General features: G+C 34.7%; 1 protein-coding gene across 1 annotated transcript in view; it reads left to right on the top strand.

Moving 5' to 3' along the window:
- Positions 1 to 21439, top strand: part of LOC108689082 (tensin-2) — a 184928-nt gene that overhangs the window by 155112 nt on the left and 8377 nt on the right. Inside the window, exons 11-12 of the mRNA XM_018195689.1 lie at positions 14431 to 14714; positions 15006 to 15619. Coding sequence (XP_018051178.1) covers positions 14431 to 14714; positions 15006 to 15619 — 898 coding nt within the window. The remainder of the gene's footprint in view (positions 1 to 14430; positions 14715 to 15005; positions 15620 to 21439) is intronic.

Below are 21439 nucleotides of genomic sequence, written 5' to 3'. Positions count from 1 at the left end.
TATATCATATATACATATTATATATTTAAAAAATTATATAAAAAATCGCAATTTAGAAAGAGTAATTAAGAAAAAAACATGTAAATTGTCACAAAAGAATGGTTTTTTTAGTGGCTGTAAGATGAAAATGTTAAAAATTGATCGTATTGTAAATATGTTCTGTTTACCGATATTACTTGATTAATCAATAGTTTTCTGTTAAATTAAAAATAGTTTTTTCTCTTTTTCTGGGAAACTTAATTTTTTATGTCACTTTTGAAGTAAAAGATATTTCTTCTTGCCGCTTTTTATCATAATATTGTATAACGTTTCGCGACAAATATTCGATGTTTTATGATACTTGCGACTGGAGATTGACCTTAATTTTACGGTCTACCGTTAAGGCGACACTTCACGCAGGATAGAGTCTTTTGATCCAAAATTGGCGAACCGGCTTGACCGGGCTACTCTCGCTCCGAGAATCGCCTTCGGATCATGTCATGAGAAAGTCGGTTCCTGGAAAGCGTAGATCGAGCTTAATCTGAGAAAACACCCCATAATTGGCAGCTGTCGTAATTTATCATGATTTCCCATCATATAGAATATAATTTTTCCATAATAAAAAGTATATTAATATTATAACGTTCTATTATTATTTCTTTACTCTTAAATTTCTTTTCTCTCAAATTTTCTATTTAGTTACTGAATATTTATTGATATGGAGACAATTCTTATTCTGTAAAAATTAATCAACATTTTATTTAATTAATATTATATTTTTTAATTATTTTTTATGTTACTCGAAAAAACTTGTAAAAAAACAAACTAAAATAACAAAAATATTTAAATGGTAAAATTTTTAAAGTGGTAATTTATTGGAAAAATGAACTGTTGAAATATGAGAAAAATGTTAAATAGTAACAGATATAGCAAACAGACTAGTCTGGTTTTCGCACATGTTATCCACTTGACACGCGATGAGCTTTTAGCGCCTGATAGCCGTAGCCGTGAGATTGTAATTCTTTTTTGCATTCGCAAAATGTGCAAATTGTTTGTCTCTCAAAAGGAATAAAACGAACATTTTATCGATCCTCAAAAATCCTGTTCATGGGTCGACCTCGGATCTTTTGTTTGGTCGCTATCGAAGAAATTGTGCAGTAAAACAAGAAGAGAAAATCTCCATTTAATATGAACAAGAGAAAAAGATAGAGGTGGAGTAGCGAGGACAGAGAAAACAGAGACAAGAGCCCATTGTCTTGCCGTTCGGCCGTACGTCTCCTCGCTGTTACGTCACCATTGTTTACTCCGATCCTGTGCAGCTTCCTCCGTGCAGAGCCGCCTCCAGCAGTTTTATTTTGCCACTTCGATGCCTATTGTACGAAGAGAAATCGTTTTTTGTTTCAACTAAATGTCAATACCGAAATTTCCGGTTTTGCTTATATTGGAAACAGAATAGTGGTTGCTCCTTTAAAGTATATACTTGTTACATCTACGTCATAATTTTCGAAAAAAAATTAAATAATTTAAAAGGTTAGTTAAACATTTTTTACGATCTTATGACTTCTACTAATTTTACAAAAAATATGTGAAATGATAAGAATTAATTAAGTTATAAAGTGACTGATATGTTAGAAGATTAATATATCATCTAAAATGATATAGATCGAGTTTAACATTTCACGTTCACAGAACCACATGCTATAAATTTATATGTTCCTTTCCTACTGGCAACGCTACTATCGATTTAATTGATCATTCCTGGCACCTCTTGATCGTTGATAAAAAGATGCACAAGTAAATGGCGTCGTCTCATATTCGCGTGTTACCGAGACGGACGCGTAATGCGTCATGTCATCTTACGCACAAATCGTATACGCGTCCTTGTCCCAGATTGGTTGCCTAGGAATATACCGTCGCTTGCCGACGGTGGTCGACCAACTTTTCGCTCTTCGTTACTCGACAGTAGAAATAGCCACGTTACGCTCGGACGAGCGCGAGGCAGTAAATCGGTGGTTGCGATCTGCCAGTGGTTCACCCACCATATATCCGGATCCTTCGTAGATGCCTAATCGTAAATTGCTTGCCTGACAATAAGTAAATAAAAGCTAACGTAATACACAGAAAGAATATCTCAAACTCGCCAATCTCATAAACTTATTTTTTCCTCAGAAAATTATATAATCTTGCGAAAGTATTAATGCCATTTCAAACACTTAGAATATCGAATGTCAATATAAGGCGAAATGTCAATAGGCCTCGATTATTTCGACCTTCTACAGTTGTCTCGCAATCTTCATATATCAATCTCAAGCTTATTTCATCGTCGTATACCACTTTCAAAATCAATAAATTTCTTGCTATTAATGTAAACGCTGACATATCGATTGCTTAGGAACAAACATGGTTTACATGTATATCAAGTGATCTAAACGATCGCGGTTAATTATCGGTTGTCAAAGCTTTACACATTGCAGGTGACGCCGCGGTAACGTAACAGTATCCGTATATGGTATGGCCTGTAATGGCTAAATAAGCAAGTGACGCGTAATAATAGTGCTGCCAGGTGAATTAATTATTCCTAAATACGTCCCACGCGCGTTTATGCAGATCGGAGGTGATTGCGTACCACGTTATGCGTTATGATCCTGGCGCCTAATATTATTAGGCTACCGGGTAGCGAGGCCAACCTATTCTTGTTTAACACAGCGTGTCCGCGCGATGCAAATGTGTCCGCTCGCGCTCCCGTTCTCCATGACGAGCAATCAGTACCAGAATCACGTATCACGCGTCCGAGATGCGCGTTTCAAGCCAGATCTGAAACATATGCGAATGATTCGGAACTCACGCCACGAATCTTACGTGATGGATACATTCCGCGTCTGTTATAAATCTCCGACATATTAGCGCTTAAGATGTTATAAATAAATCTATTAAATAATTTCATTCTATCTGAATTTTCCTTGATACTTTTATATCTCTTAATTTAGTGACGAAGCACTTTCTTGATACGAAGTCCTTTTTAGAAATGATTAGACATTTTGATGAATTTATACTCTAAATTCCTTAGCGAAATCTCACTCCAAGAAAGTGAAAATACAACCACCTTTGAAAAAAAGTGAAAGTATTTCACTTCTTGAAAAAGAGTTCAATCTTTTTAGAGTAAATTTTCATTTCAAAGTGAAATCTCTCATTCCACAAAAAGTGAAATTTTACTCTCTAGAAAGAGTGAATGAAGATTACTTTTTTCAAGAAGTGATTGTATTTTCATTCCCTTGGAGTGAGATTTCACTGCAAGAAATTTAGAGTGTATAATATTTTGTATAAACATTTTTTATATAATAAAGCACTACTATTTCATCAACAATAAAGGCATCGATAAAGGAAGCATTGATCATAAGCGAGATGTAAGTTCATATTCGACGAATTCCGGCACGAATATCCGGGCACTACTTGCAATGATCATAATATATAAGCGATCAATCATTTCGATTCAACGCACGTGCAATTCGCGCGATCGTAATTACCTTAACGATAATTGCACTCTCCGTCATAATTTCCTTTCATTGTCGACGTACGCCGTCGTTCCGCGCTAAGCGTTAGTGCATTAGCATTCGTCACGAGTTGCATCTGGTACAGATGCGACGATCGTGAATGCGCGGCGTCGCGGTACGTGCGTTCAGTTGAAAGAAGAAGCGCATTACGGCTCGCGTGCCAGACGGTAGCAAGAGGGTGGTACTTGCAAGTCGTTCTTACTTGCGCACACGTGCGTACGTTTTGACGTGCAACGCTGAATGATGAATTATTAATTACCAGCCATTCATCCGCAACTAACCGACATCGTAACGGCGCTCTATTAAAAACGAGAGAACCTTGAGAAAGGAGAAAAATACGAAGAACAGTAAGAAAAAGGAGAAAACGTTTACGACTGTTTCAGTCAATATATTATCATATTGAATGATAGAGTTTAGGCTGAATTTTAAGGAATGTGTTCTGGAATCTTGTCGAAACAGACAATCAAATATATTATCATACTGGACGATAGGGTTTAGACTGAATTCCGAGGAACGTGTTCTGGAATCTTGTTGAAACAGACAAGCCACCAAATACACTTGACGTGTGTACATCTTAATGATCTTCCAAGCGAGCCATTTGAGCGGCTACGGTTCGTACCGCAGCCCGCCTTTCCCGAGCGTGGCCTTTAATTTCGGTATCGTAGCGGCGCGGTACAAATCGCAGGCGCTCGTCAATTTGGTCCCAATTTGAGTGCGGGAACCGTTTTCTCGTGCACGCCAAATAACGGCGGTGTATGCATGCGTGCGCGTACGACGGGATCGACGTGTGCGATCAACCAACCGCCGAGAAAGACGACGAAGACGACGTAGCCAGCCGGCTTACGCGGCGAGCCGAGAGTTGCCGTAGAAGGACCGGCGACTGGAGGCCGTTTCGAATGAGTAGAGGGGTTCTCCACGAGAGACGCAACGATATACCCATACCATGGAATAAGACGCGCACACGTGCGATCTCCACGTAACATGAGGAAACACGTGCACCATAGTACGCTACTAATGCGTAACGGAACGGCGGTGTGCGTATATAAGTGGAAATACATGAATCAAACGGACCCACGATTATACCGATTGTTTTGTCATCTGAGTAGGTATATATGCGTGCAAAATAAAAGCTATCAATACGACCATCGTTTAATAGTCGTACGTTCATTATTTATACGCCCGCAATATATTCTGATTTCATATTCAGCGCTTTTGATTTATTATTATTAATTGTAAAAATGAATGACGTCTTTGAAAAGCCGTCATTCGGACAAGTACGAGAAAGTACTTGTGGCCCACTTACACAAAGGCGCTTCAGAAAGTACTCGAATCGAATGTAAGATCTTATACACGTCAGCGTACGTCCTAAATACACATATATTTTTCGTACCTGAATTTTAAAGGTACGTTTCATGTGTGAATCTCGATGGAAACGAAAAGCTGCGCGATTCGGGGTCTGCGAAATCGCATATCTGCACGCACGTGATCACCGTGCGTGCATGTGTTTATATGGAGCCGCGACGAGGAGAAGCAGCTCCGAAACTCCATATCGCCATGTCAACTTCTTGCGTAGGACGCAGGCTTGGCCGCCGATGATGATGACGAAGACAGTGGTAGTGGTGGTGGTTAACGCGAATGACGGTGGTAGTGGTGGTGGTCGTGATCACTATCGTACGGCATTTGCAACGCACAGTGCCGTTTCTGTGCTCCCGGTGAACGGAACACACGTTGTTTTCTCGCGCGTTAGCCATCGAGATTCTCAAATAAGTCGCTGAAGAAGTATCAATAGCTTCACCGGGGACCAGTCGGTGCGTGTCCGCATTAGGAATCGTTTAGTGCAACTTATTCGTTTGGAGTTGACGTTATTGAAGTTTGATACACAATTTTTGGTACGATAATAATAAAAACTTAATCGTACTGAATATGGATTAATAATTAAAATCAAGCGACAAAACTAAGCAGTTAAAAATGGTATGGCAATTAAATGCAAAATAATTGCTTATTGAATTTTTCTAAAAATATTATTTTTAATGAAGATATTATTAATTATTTTATTGTATTAATTAAAATTAATTAAAATTTACTAAATTAAATGTAATTATTAAAATCATTTTTAATCAATTTTTATTCCCATAAATTAATTTTGCGAAATGTATCACGAATCAGCCTTAATCACAGCTAATAGAAATCCGCGCGAGTTCTTATATCTTCCCTCTGTACGATTCCCTACGGCTACCACGCCTTCGTCTCTCATATTTTTGTCATCGGTTGTGGAACGTGTACTCCTGACCGGACCTTAGTGCCCACTTCCCATCGGCTTATGAATCTCTATCAGGCTGTCAAACAAGTAATTCATCCCTACATTTTTTTCTTTCCCTTTCTCTCTCTCTCTCTCTCTCTCTCTCTCTCTCTTTCTTCTCCCCTTCACCTTCATTTTTCTTTCGCATCTAGTAGTACTTGCACGTCTTCTTCCCTTTGGCGTCCATCTGAAGATAATGATGGCTTATGCCAATGAATAGAATCCAAAGGGAGGATGTTAAATTTTACCTCGCATATTAGCGATTTGTTCTTCGGGATGGAAGACCAGTGAAGGACGAGGAAGGATGAAATGGTTATACGATGCGAAATGAAAAGGTTTTTTTTGCCATACGAACACGGTGCTATTGTATGCATTGAAAAATCTACGTGGGCGGCTGCTTTGTTATGCAAATTGGTTTCTCGGTTAATTATGATAGTCGCTTCGTTCGCTATGAAGATGTAATTAGAAATTTGAAACGTTTGAACGAATATCAATGCATTAAAAAAAATTGCTTTTTTATATTTTCAAGATATTCTCAAAAATATATATTTTATATTCTCAAATATTCTCAAAATATTATTAAATTTTTAGTTAAGTAGTGCAGCCTAGCAAACTACTTTATAATTTTAGTGTTGATCTGTCTATTTTGACGATTGTCCATCTGTAAGATTTCTCAAAAACGAGTTAACTTTTTCAAATTCTGTTTTTTTGAGGATCTGTAAAGATTTTAACTTCTGAGATAAAATAGGAGTTAAATCAGTTGATAAAGGAATTAAGGCCAATAAGATTTTCAATAATATGGAGCACAAACTAAAAAAAGAGTTCAAAATGCTAATTTTAAGATGCTATCATGTACCATCATATTTCGACATTTTTAACAAAGTTCTTTCAATAGCATGTTTTTTTCTGCACTATCTAGTTATATCCATTATATCCATAAAGGATTTATTTTTACATATAAAAGATAATGTTACTTCAATTCGATGGCTACATTAATAGAACCATTGTCAATCTATCGCTGGCAAGATTTTGCATCGTACTAATAATATTATGTTCTATTCTAACTTCCTTCTTGAATTTCTCACATTTTCATTATGGATCTAAAGGCGTAAGTTGCCAAGAAAGTTTTAATTTACATCCGCATTTGAATATACAGAGGAAACCCACTAAGCATCGTAAACCTGTCTTGCGGGACCCCGTCTTTAAATTTCTCATACTCGCTATCATATCCGCACTCACGCGTGTCGCACTTGTCCTATCCCTGAATTCCACGATTAAATCATAGCAACCTGGCTTGTAAAATAAGTTAACAGCCGGAATTAAGTATAAATTTGCTTTGGCAAAAAGAGAAAGACAGAGAAAGCGAACGTGCGAGCCAGCTACAGCGATGACGTTCTCGCGCGAGAATCTAATTACCATATCCAACCTAGTATCGGTGGTACGAATGCGCTCTGTGGTTGCACGTGCGCGATTTCTTTACGGTGTTAAGCAGTGAGAAATTGAAATAGTTAGACGGTTGCCATCGTCGTTATCCTGATAGCGACTGCCAATGGTCACGCAAACCGCATGTCATCGCACTCCGCCAGAATGCCAATTGAATAATTGACTCAGTGCAGCGTTAATGCGTACATGCATAATTATTGCCGTGTCTCTTTTGATAATTTAACTAGACAGTAATAATGAAAAGAGTTAGTTGTTTAAATACAGGATTCCATATATTATAATTATGTGGAAAATTGAGTTTTGGTGAAATGAGTTAGCTTATATAAAAATAGCTTATAACATGATGAACAAAAAATATCGTAAACAAGCCGGTTTACATAGTCAGTTCTTATTTTAAGACCAGACTTAAGTAACATCTTAAAATGCTAATGCTCTAATTGGTTAATGATATTTTAAGATTAGACTTAAGACAGTCTTAAATATAAGACTGTCTTAAATATAAGAATCGATTATGAATGTCGGCTAGACATATAAAATTTAATGGATAATTTTTAAATTATGGTGTATCAAAAATATAAAACTTATTCAAGAAGCATTTTTGATATACCATAACTCAAAATAATCTATTATTAAAGTTTATGTTTATGACATCTGTTCACGTTATAAATTATATTATATGTAAAACTAACTCATTCAATTTTCTATTAGTGTGATTCTTTCATATAAAAACAGTTGTGTAAAAGTTCTTTCTATCATTACTATAATTATTGTAATAAATACACTGTTAAAAATAAAATATTAGTTTTAATTTAAAAACATGGACTTTCTGATACATAAAAATGTTAAAATTAATATTTTTTTGTACAAAAATATTAATTTTAAATGTATGCTTTTAAGTTAAAATTAACATTTTATTTTTAATAGTGTATCTGAATCTGCACTGATAAAATGATATTATTAGTACGATTCACTGATTCCGCTAAAGATAATCAATATTATTTCCTCTTTTCGCGAAAATGTTCCCTTGTCGTAGAGATAAAGTTTATCAGTTTGTACACTCGGATGATTTTACGACGCGCATTGCGACGTTGATATCGCGCCGATATCGTCTTTAGGTAGATCTACAATCGCGAGATTATTATAGGCAATAGTATTAATTAATTGGTATTTCGTCCCACACGCTTCGCATTTACACAACTCGCAATCGCTCGCTTTGACGTTTATATTAGGGTACTGGGAAATGTATGTCGTTCTCTTGGAAGATTGTTTGTTCCAAGCAAAACTCGTTAAACTTGTAAATCGGGGCAACGTTAAATGACGGTAATATTTTATGTTGCTTTGAATAAACACTATCGGATTCAATTTTTTTTATATTCCCTACAAACTTCTTTCTAAAATACTAAATACTATTAACTATCTTTCTATTAGATACTTATTAGAAAATTTGCATTTAAAAGAATATATTATTAAAAAAATTTTATTATTATTTAATTTGATAATATAGATTATTAAGTTTATTAGTCTATATTTTATTAGTCTATTTTATCATTCCCATTAATCGACATATTAAATGCAGTTTAAGAATTTTTATATCAGATATAATTTTCAATAACACCCAGAAAAAAGGCTTCGATTTAAAGAAATTTTCTTTATTACGATTAAAGAAAAAATTTCTTTGATTTAAACAAATCATGATTTCAATATCATTTCTTAGATTTGAACATAATTTCTTTAAAATAAATTTTATTTAATTTGAAAAAATAATGTTTAAATCAAAGAAATTTTTTTACAAATCAAATAAATTTTTTCTTTAACAGTATAGCAAAGAAAATTTCTTTAAATCGAAACAACCTTTTCTCTGAGTAAAACTTTCCTTTCAGTGATAAAATTAAAATTTACATATTACAGACGTATTTTCCGCATACATGACGCACAGTGCTCCAAGACACTTCAATCACCCGTTATGCGATTGCTCGTGAATGATGAATGATGGCGATAAATCGCACGAGAACCGATTTCGTTCTTCGATTCTTGATGCGGCGGCACACCACATCACGCATTCTCGCATCACGGCATGAAGTGCAAAAAGCACGACGCATGTCGGAGAAATTGCAATAAGGGTCAGACGGAAAGCTAGCTCGACGGTATCATTTGATGCGATAAATCCCCGACCGATTCGCGCTGGAACGTGCGGCCGACGGCGACGCCGCTATCCGCCGCATGATCAGCGATCGCGGCATGCAGTTGCAGTTGTATGCGGCTAGAGTGCACACGCTTTCCAGATTGCGCCGCAATGCTACAGAATTTATATCCGCAACGCTCTAGGGTGTGATAAACGAGAAAACCGCTCGCGTTTTCGAGATATGGACTACTTGCGGTTTAGAGTCAACTCGACTCCCCGCGAGCAGGAAGCCTCAGGGTTAATTAATATATCTTTAAGAATAGTTAAATGTCCACTTACGTTACGGCGCGTAATCGCATTGTTACAGCTGTCATGTACTTTTTTATGTGTACAGAATATTGCGCTATTAGCATTTCTCTCTCTCTCTCTCTCTCTCTCTCTCTCTCTCTCTCTCTCTCTCTTTCTCTCTCTGTCGCATTACTATTTTTAGTATCCTTGCGCGCCGCTTCAATGGCAATTTAATCATACTTAGGTCGATCGTTGCATGTCTGGGTTATGAGATGCCTCCGATAATTTAATACGATCGAACGTTAATGGCTACTCGTCTCACTTTTATCCAAACGATGCGTCAATCTCAAACCTGCAGACGGGCGTCCGGTAAATGTTTTGGAGCACGCAATGCGTTGACGCGATCGTTGCGTCTTTCCTTGGGGCAATTACTTTCACGTGGCGTCGATGAGAACTTGCTTCATTAAATCAGCCAAAAATCATCGGTCTTGCCTTCCGGCTGACTTCATTCTTCGAAGAAGCCCAAGGTGGTCTCGAAGTAGGTGGTATTACAACGCTGATGCATGAGGCAATTTCGAATTACCATTTAAGAAAAGTTATAGGCGTGTTGTTGAAAATATTATAAGAGTTTTTATTTACAATAATTACAAAATATCACGAATTCTCTCATTTACGTTATTAACGTAAAAAAACGGCAAAAGTTATGGATTGCATGCTGGCACATTTCACGCTTTCATCGTGTCTTCATCAACACTATTAAATCCTCATATAATATCATCAACGGTTGTGTACCCCATATTCCAATTTCATCATCATGTTTTGAAAGAGGCTATATCAGACTATATCGCGGTGGCAATAATCTTCGATCGACAAGCAACGATGGGATTCTCGTTGTTAAACATGTATACACGCGAAAATGGGTTCTCGCTCATGTAGCGTTGAATTAATTATAAGATCAATTTTGAATAGCCTTCAAAGGTAACTATCTCTTTTATGATTATTAAAATTCGATTAGTACTGCATATATCGTTATATTTTTAACACATAATATTATTATTTTAACACATAATATTATTATGAAAGCGAGATAATTTGGATGGGTAAAAAAATAATGGAATCTAAAATATATTTGTTAACTAGTTCTTATATATGTAAAATATATTAAAATATTTTATTACATTAATTATTTGAAAAACAAACAAAGAATACGTAGAGATTTATTCACAAATTTATATCAGATTACATTATTTGTAATGCGATCTTGTTTACGCGTGTATGTTGTAAGTAGATGTTAAATGCATTTTATCTGCCCGAGGTGGTAGATTAGTTGTCATTGACAGAACGCGCGGGCTGATTCAAGTATAATAAACGAGAGTCACTCAAATAAAAATGATTTATGCCAGTCGCGATGTGTCAACGAGATAGCGACGACGATTGAATTCAGATGAGACTTCCCGCACGGCCCTAAGAGATTATACTCGGTGTCCTTCGTGGAATCTCCATCATGATTCTAAATTAGCCCGATCGCCGATCTCAATCACATCATTATCTTAGCAAACTTGTAAAAAGATAATAGCGATTCGTAATTCGTTACGGTCGTTTACATTTTTTCCGGTTAAATCGTGAATATGCAGTAAAGTTTTTGCCCTCTTTAGGCGGCATTAGTAATGATCGAAACATCTTTATTAAGAAAATAGTGAAGAGTTAAAACACAAAATATAGCAAACTGTTTAAATGATGGAAACCGCGGGACTTTAGTTAATTAAATCTTTAATTATCTCAAGTTTACACTAATTGTTTACACTAATTGATAATACACTTTGCAACGTTAATAATATCTTTATTTTTTTAATTCTAAAGTGAAAGAAATACAAACTAAATTGCACAGATATCAATTGTGTCTTATAAAATATGGGATACAGTTTACAAATAACATGATGTTTCGTAAATGCCAAAATGATCGTTTCAGCCGGCGGGGTGAAAGAAACAAACATTCCGGCGATCGAATTATGTTATGACCCAATCGTACGTATACATATCGCTCCACGTGGACAAATAATTACACTCCGAGAATTCCAATTAAGTCGATAATCCAGCGACTGTAATTGGCGCGATTGCGTCAGGGTAGAACGCTGTCATCGGAGAAAGACGTAGAGTGTGACAGGGGCCTAAGGCCTCAAGTGCATTGCACACTTGCGCTCCGGCGCACGAAATATGAGATCAAAGCGGACGATTCCAAAGAGAAGGGGATGAAGAAAGAAAGAGAAAAAAAATGGAGATCTAGTTGTAGGACGTAGAATAAGCCGCCATGAAATTCTACACACACACGCGGTGCTACTGAATTCGCATCTCGATGAAGAGACCCATTAAGTGCTCCTCCATTATACCAAAGACTACCCCAATCCTCATTTCGAGGTTATCGCTGCACGTGTTTCATTGCATGTTTCTCGCGAATTCTTTTTCGCATTACGCTCTTTGACGTAACGATTGTCGGTGCATGATACGAGGTAGCGAAGATCTCAGCTGTGCAAACCGGACGTGAAGAGCAGGCCGAATAGCGCCGTAGGAAACATCAGCTGGGGTCTTGGTTGATTCGCATCGAATATACGGATCTCTTGGGAACAAGTTTCTTGTCGGCACCACTCTCTTGTCGTGTTGTTAATCCTTCACTTGTCCAAAGCGAATCTATTTGTTCTTCTTGAAAACGATTTCTGTTTTTATGTATGAGATATAAAATATAGATGCAGTAGAAGTAATGATTATTGTATACGATAGACAGAAAGAGAAAGAGAGAGAGAGAGAGAGAGAGAGAGAGAGAGACAGAGAGAGAGAGGGAGAGGAAAAAAGGAAGAACAGAGAGAGAGAGAGAGAGAGAGAGAGAGAGAGAGAGAGAGATGCGCTGTTTTATCAAGTCGCTATTATTGTTATTTTCGGAATTCGAAATGAATTATTGATATATCGTAATAATTGAATGTCTAACACTTGGAAAAGTTCATAATGTCGCGTATCTAAACTTTCATTTTCTCATTGTACTTCTCCCATTCTTTACGAGTAAATTCAAATAAAGTTTTATCGTTTGCTGAAAGTTTGACCCTGGTTCTCCAGCGTGTTCTCGATTTTGTTACTTGTACCTACAGTTGCGTTCGCGCCTTTTTATCCTCAACATTGTTACCCAAGTTTGCTTGAGAGCTAAATAAACTTCTTACCATTCTCTCGTTTTCTTCTTGCATTTCTTTTTAATCAGTGTAAATTCTATTCCCAGAAGCTTTCACGCTATTAATAGCTAGCTGATGAGATTTTATCAATATATAAAAGAATTTTTAACGAGAATATTTAAAATCTAAAGATTATATTTAAATTTTGTTTTTTAATTTTTATTATTTATTTTTACTTTCTTAATGATTACAAAATTAATTCTTAATATTAATTTATAATATTATCTTATGATAAATAATTTCTGATTTTGTTTATTGACGATTGAGAATAATATCATGAAGATATCTAATTTATTTCTTCCTGTATCTTTACTCAATTTCTTACACAATGCTGTACAATGCTAATCGTAAAATTATTTATGGTACAGCTAAAAAGTTGTTTTATAATTTTCAACTTCTCATCCTTTCTCTTTTAGTCAAGTTACGTCAATTCATCATTGATCCGTATTATATTATGGTTGAGTAATTCGCGTGCTTTAGATGACGTAATTCTTGCGGTAGGTTAGCCTTGTGTCACGAGGTCATCGGGAAAAAAGACTCCGTTGAGGTTGCGCCCTAAGAAAGCGGCCAAGATGCCGTCGGGGATCAAATAATCATGGTTGGTCGTAGACTTCTAGAAACCCTTGTTGCGAGCTTAGTAACACAACAGTGCAATGAGTTTCCAAGAATTATGCTTGTAACAAGTGTTGCGTCAACTATGGTCGCTTAAATTGCGACATCGACTTTGTAAGAGACTCGTTACGGAAATATTTGCGTTAATTTAATTGTAACGGATTTTGTATCAAAAACATTTACATTAATATTAGGATCAACAAATGTTAATGTATTTCTTTGTAATACGAATTTCATGTTTCTAAAATAGGTTTCTAACTATCTCAGAAAAAATTAATGAAGAAGAACTTATAATGAATGATCAAGTTATAAATTCATTTTGACTTCAATTATAAATACTCGTAATATATTGCAAAAATTGATCGAGCAATTAGCTCTAAATGACATGATGCGTTAGTAGAGAGAGGAATGTATGTAATAGACGATTCTTAACTCCCTTGTTACAATTCGTACTCAAGAGCAGCGTCAGTCAACAATTTATGGCTGGCGGTTGTTCCTCTAACAAGCTCCTCGATTTCCAGCTCGCGGAATTATAGTTCACGCGGGCGCCCGCAGATATTCCGACGTAAGAAGAATCTGAAAGAATTTATTTATGGCTCAACTTGTTAGCTTTACGTGAATGGCTCTCATTATCATTCAAATCTAAAATGTTTTATTTATGTAATTATATTTGATGTCGGATTAATTAATTTAAGAAAAGATAATCTAAATAAATAATAATTATCAATTCTGCTCTAATAATATAATTAAAATAATATAAACAGTTAACGAAATAAAATAAGTGGAATTTTAAAATATAGATAGAGATATAGTCAGTAAAACTTGAAACATATGCTAAAATTATTATTATAAAATTATTAAATATTTTTTGTTGAATTGTTCTTATTATTTTATTATATTTGGACGCATGTTTTTGTCTAGAAGGTCGTGAGACTCCACTGTCACCACCACCTCCTTCGAGTTCTTCGGTTCAGACTTCACCTCGTGGCTTGGGTTATACCTGCGGTCCTATAGATGGGTCCTTGTACGCCGTGGTGCATCAGAGCGCTGCAGGAGGTGCTCGTGGCTCGCCATTGACGGTTTCTATGGATAGTGGCATAAGTAGTGCACCACCGCAGAGACCCAGCCCACCAGAACCCGAGCCAGAAAATCAAGCTCACGGAGATCTCGACAAACTTCTTCATGATATGATGCTTACAGTCGAGGTAATAAAGTTGGCCAATTATGATAAATAGTTAGGAAGCGGAGCTAATTTGAGCAACTTTTTATTTAAATATTATCATAAGTCTTCACACAATTATGATAGATTAATGAGAATTACTTTAAAACATTGCATGTTTATCTAGCTCAATAATTAAGCATTCATAGAGATCTTTAATATATTTCATAAATAAAAAAAAAATATTGTATAAAAAAAGTTAATTATATAAAAAAAGTGAAAGAATTAAAAAAAATATTCGCTATTCACAAATCATGTTATGAAATTGTTTTTACAGTCTATGCCAGATCCTCCGACAGATGATTACAATCGCGACCGAAGTGAGAAGATGTACATTCAGGAATCACGCAGCTATAGCAGTCACGGCAGCAGCCATCCAACGTCTACTTATTCCACATTGAAAGATTCCTACAGGAGTTACGGAGCCGGTAAAGAATCAAGTCCACCCTACAATTCAAGCAGCAGTTACAGCACTCTGAAGAACGAGTACAGAGATTCATCAAAGAGCATCGAGCATCGTGATTTCGAGTATCGCATGTCTCCAGATCGGAAAATATCTGAATCTTCCGACTCCTATAGGAAACAGACGGATTCTTTCTCGCCGCCTGGTAACATCGATTTCATCGACGAGGACATCCCATATCACGCCAGGCAGACCAGCCAACCGTTCTCATATGGTGCTACTACCGACATGATAAAGCATCAGAAATTGTCATCGCCTTCGTTAGTGAGGAAGGCGTCTGTGCGAGGTGTAGCGCCCGTCGTAGATTTCGAGGACATTCTTGGCGAGAATTCTAGAAGACCCATGAGCCCTCTTAGTCCGAATACTCCGGATCCACCGCCGGAATTCGCAAACGGACCTGTGAAAAGTGGATCTGATCATATTGATGGGTAAGTGACTTTTCATTTTGCACAAAATTTATTTACGTTATTTTTTCTTTTTTTGTATAAAAAAATTTATTAAATGTATTGAAAATAAAGAAGAAAATGTGTTATTTCCGTTTTGCTATAATAATTATATATAAAATTATCGCGTTTAGGTAACTTTATTCTTGCTACAAGATATCATTAACTACTCTCGCTTTTATTATTCTCTTTTTCTCAATAATTTCAAGAGAAATTACTCTTTCCACATCTCGCGACACACGATACTTATTGACTTCGTGCTGTCGACCGAAAATCTCGCGGCCGGTTTTTCTCGCAGTGGATAAACAGTGTTGCGAAAATAGAGATTAAACTAAGTTTCCACGGATGTCGACAGGGAAATCGCGGTGAATTAAACCATACCTCTGGCAAAGTTTCTAGAAGATCGTCAGTGGTATGATGTCGCAATGCATCCGAATCGGGCACCGCAAAAGAACCTCGCTCGCGTGTAAGAAAACGAGCGAGAGAAAAAAGGAGAGAGAAAGGGAGAATAGAAAGATCTACGAGTCATGGATAATCAATAAATTATCGATCCATACGTGTCTATGACATCGTATTTTTGCCATAAATGGTAAACACAATCGTCATGAATCATTGTTCGTAACACAAATATAAAGAGAGATTTAGTGTTGCAAATATATCCCCGTCGGCGGTTGATAGCATTTCACGAATGATATGGGATTTTAAGACACGAATTAAGTACGTGAAGATATTCAAAGAGTACTACTATTCCTGCAATCGACACCAAAAGTAATATAATATCAATATTATAATTTTGCACTTAGCAATATAAGTGTAATATATGGTCTTACATAACAATTACAGCATTGAGTATGAAGTAATATTATATGTATTACTTTTAGTTGATGTCAATTGGAACATCAATTAATTTTAACCAAAAGCGAATAAATACAATTTTGCTTATTAATTGTTTTACTAAGATTACTAAGATTATTACAATTCTTTCTAGTAAATTAAAAAATATAATAAAATATAAATAAAATGTTTATTCTAGAAGAATTTTTAAAGTAAATAAACAAAAATAGATAATTCAAAAATTGTATTGTATTAACAAAAATAGATTGGCGTAGAAATTTATTTAAATTACTTGGTCAAAAATTGTTTATTTACAACAGTTGTTTATCTTCAATTTGAAGTTTATTTACAAACAATTATTAAATTTGCGTTATATTTTTTGTATACATATGTATTATATATAAATGAAGTTAAGTAGATATGCATAATAATGTTTCAAAAGAAACTCGTTTGTTGTATCGCGCTGTCATAAACGTAAAAGTATCCCATAAATATGCAGTCACTATATAGCGCCATTCACCTCGAAGTCATCAATTTTTTTTATACAACTCGAAACTTTCGCGATCCGGACTCGCCTCGCACATTTTACGAATAAGATCTTGCGTATGAATGGAGGAGAAAGCATGTATGATCGTGTAAAATTTGTTAACTCTGTCCGCTTCGGCGCGATTATAAAGTAATACGTATCGCCTCACACATTTATTTCTTTCACTGCGATATGATTAAAACATGTTAAATTAAGAAGCCGACATGAATTTTTCTCTTCTGATATAATTTTGCAATTTTTCTTAAATATTCAGAAAAATATTCTTAACATTTTAATTTATATCTATATTCTATTTATTATTTATAATTTTAATATGTATATTTTAAATATATATATTAAAGTATAAAGGTTATTTAATTAAAAATTATTTTGAAAATATTTGTACATTAGTATTATTTAATTTTTTGTCTTAAAATCCGTATTTTTCATCGCGTAGCACATTTTAATTTTACACTGTTATTTAATTTCTGAAAAAGCATTGCATTTTAAATCTTTAATTCTTAATCTCTACAGCTATTTTTAATCATCTTTTTAAGGAGACTGTAAGGTTTTATGAAAAGTAGAGTTATAGAGGTACCTTGTCGGGTTCGACGAACCAAATATCCGTACCGTAAAATTCGCGTTGTATTGCGCACCACGGAACGTCGTGAAAATAAACGCGCGACTTCCCTTCGCAAGCGTAACGATTTTGCGTTGCGCGCGAGTAACCTCGAGATTTCGTGTACGGTTATTTACAAAGAGATGTTTCGATCTGAAGAGGAAACAGACGACGTTTACGGTCGAGAGGATCAACGAACGTTCAGCAGGTCCACTTTCTCGCGAGTGAAAGAAACGTGACATTCCAAGCGTGATGACATCGGAGATTCTTGCTTTATCTGCTATAACTCTTGCTAAAATAAAACAGAACGCTGTAACGTTGCGTTACTTAATGAATACGTTTTAGAGTTCTCAGGATTGCGACATTGCGACCCATGGGAAAAATTATGATGAAGCTGAAGACACGAAAGACCGATATTTCGGGATACCGCAGACGCTCTCTGACATAATTACAAATATAGAACGGAGAGACGCGCTAAATCAGCCCTGTAAAATCATGAAAACCATGAAAACATTTCATTTTGTTTCCACTTCATTTGTCCACTTCATTTATTTTACTCTGCACATTTATTATCGGGATGATAGTAGTTAGTGAGTTTTCTGTTAGAATAAAATAATTCTTCGTCGGCATGTTATATCATAATCAATATTATATTATTCTCTCATTTTTATAATGAGAAAAAATTCTTTAAATAAATAAATTTAATGCAAATAATAAGATGATTTATTAAAATTTTTCAGATTTATATTTTATTGTGTTTATTGCTCTTACTGGTTACTTACTATTTTTGTCTTTCAACATTGCTTCTTTTCTTCTTTACGTTATCGAGTATATTATACTGAAATGTCTCTTTTTATCTATTCTTCCGACATAAGTCCAGAAACGGTAGAGAAACGACATTCGGAAACGGAAGTCATTGGAAGTGATGAAGTATGAGCACAAAAGCCGCAAGCATAATTTTCTTCGCAAGTTAGAGTTTGCATTATTTTTTTTTTAAATGCTTCTATCCCATTGGTCAAACTTTTCTATTACACACGGAAATTCTTTTTATCCACATAAAAATGTCGCTGACATGGCGTAACGCGTTAGCAATGTTTTTCTCCAGACTTTTACATATTCATGTACTTTTAATGTAACTTCATAAATTGTGCTAGACAATGCTGCAAAAGTAGTGCAAGTAGTAAGACAACTGATGAGACAATGTAGAAAAGATTTATTCGTTACATAAATTTTTTATATTTTTTATATCATATTATTTGTTATGTCGTGTAACATGTAAAATACATTTTTCTTATAAATGTAATGATTAATGAATAAATAACAAAAATGAATAAATAACATTATGAAATAAATTAGTTAAGTACAATAAACATAAAATTATACAACATAAATTATATAACATAATAAATTATAATAAACTTTGCTACGTAATTTTTTCTAGCAACCAAAAACACCCATGGGTCTCATAAATTAACAAGTTTCATTTTTTAAGTTTCTTTAATAACGAAAAAAATTCTCTCTTTAATTTAAAATTTACCCGTAGGGCAAATTTACACGCGTTGTGTTATTACACAGATGAGATCTCGACAAGCATGCACACGCAATTTTATGGGACGCTTGATTTGCGTGCAAATCAAGCATCTGTTACAATTATATTTGATAAGCGACGGCACGTACGTAACCAATTTGCTATCAACAATTTAGAATTAACAATTTGGATTACGTGCATAGAATATCAAATGATAACAAGTTAAGAGATTTGATCTATGTATATACGACTATAAATGTATATCCACTTCGCTCGAAAGTTTTAAAACACTCTCCATTTATGAAAATTTCATCATATAAAAGAATACATGAGAGAAAAGAAAATAAATGAAAGAAAATGAGTACAGTTTGCATGCATTATTCTTTTAAATTTATTATTACATATTTTCACTATAATTATAAAAAGAATTCATTTTTTTCTCTGATTTTTTATTTTTGCAAGTTCTCTTCATTTCTTTGGATTTTTATAGTAGAATTCTTAGCTTTCTAATGATAAATTTTTCAAGAACTTAATCAAAGATTTAATTTGATGCTTTTCTGAGATAAAATATATATATATTGTTTTCATTCTCTTATTGTTAATTATGATATCCAAATTTATCGATAGCACAAAATTTGAATTAATATTTCTTTCTATCGATATATATGTTATTTGTCTATTTGAGACGAGAATATAATAATTTTTATATTTCATAAATAAAAAATTGAATCGTTAGCAAAAACATAAGATGTGTTGAAAGTTTTGAACTATAGTGTATATAATACTTTTTTTTACTCTTAAAATTTAATAAAAGTAGTGAATTTTACACATATAGTGAAAAAATGTTAAATTTTGAAAAGCAATACTAGTTTGCCACAGAACAATCGAAACTGTATAAATAAATCAACGAAGATAAAATGCTGTTTGCTATTCATCATGAATAATAGAAAAGGCGCAGTATTCCGTTTCTCTTCACTTTAATAATACAACGTATTGAGTTTTGTTTCCAAGAAACACAAACCAATATTTCAATCAATGGTACATTTAAAATAAACACGAATATTCGCGAGATTCAACGAATCGGTCAAGGTTAACGCAAGTTCCATGCTTTTTCATATTTGATGTTATTAAAGTACCTTTCTTTATATTTATTATCCAAGATGCGAAGTTATTGCACACTTTTAGAGATTGCAATTTTATGTATCACGAGATAAATTCTTCTTCTTGTTATTCTTATTTTTCTTTCAGCATACAAAGGAAATACGTTTCATTTTTCAGAGTTTGAAAATAAGCTCCTTTGAAAAGTACTATAATCTTTTAAACTAAATACGAATACATGAATTGTGACGAATATGTACGATTATTGCGAAACATTGCAGTAATTATTTTTCATGTAAGAATAATAGACTTTCACACATCATTTGCCAATGGCAAATTCAAAGATCTAAAACGACGGGCCGTTAAACTAATGCTCTTTTCAAGCGACAAGTTCACTCGCGAGGCGCAGTTTACAACCCTCCTGGGGGTTGTGCGCGTTCGGGCGGGCATAAATTTCGTTATTGGAAAAAAGAAATCCTCCGTGACTTACGCTGATTGGCTACCGAGGCCGTCATTTATTATCTCGGAGAATGGCTGGATATAACGAGAGCCACGAGTCTCCGGAGCCACGAGTCGATGGCCCGGGGCGACCTCATCGATCAGGGTGTAATTATCGGCGTCTATCGCGGTAGGAGGTCCAGAATCTGGCATAGTAGAATTCCGCGAGTTCTATTCGCGAAGAAGTCGGTACGTTCTGTCGAGCCTTTGTTACCGGAGTCGCGGTCTCATATTTCCTATGAAAGCGTAACTCGTATTTTCATTTATGTGCCGTGTAACGCGATAAGTCCCTATTGCAAGATATGAAAGCGAGAAACACGCAATTATCCGCGTTATTTGCAACGTGCTATTAAATGTTTAATCTCACGTTGCATAAGTCAGTAATAAATATTGGACTAGAAAATTTTTGCCCACTATCAATAGTTGATCGTTCAATCATCGACAATTTGCAATGAAAGCAATTGAAGGACTTTTTATATTTTATTTACATTTAATAAAATAATTTTATACAACTAATAAGGAATATAAACGCTGGCTTTGATCCCCAGCTGAGATAATATTTATTAAGTATTTACAGATTTTTAAATATTTACAGATTTTGATATATTATTCAGTATTATTAAGATCTTTCTAAGATGTTATGAGTAATTATTTAAGTTGCTAAATAATTTAATTTGTGATATTACTACTGTAATTAGTCGG

Source organism: Atta colombica, unplaced genomic scaffold (assembly GCF_001594045.1).
Source record: "Atta colombica isolate Treedump-2 unplaced genomic scaffold, Acol1.0 scaffold254, whole genome shotgun sequence".
Classification (NCBI taxonomy): domain Eukaryota; kingdom Metazoa; phylum Arthropoda; class Insecta; order Hymenoptera; family Formicidae; genus Atta; species Atta colombica.
Note: the sequence above shows the minus strand (reverse complement) of the source record. Positions and strands in the feature narration are given on the sequence as shown.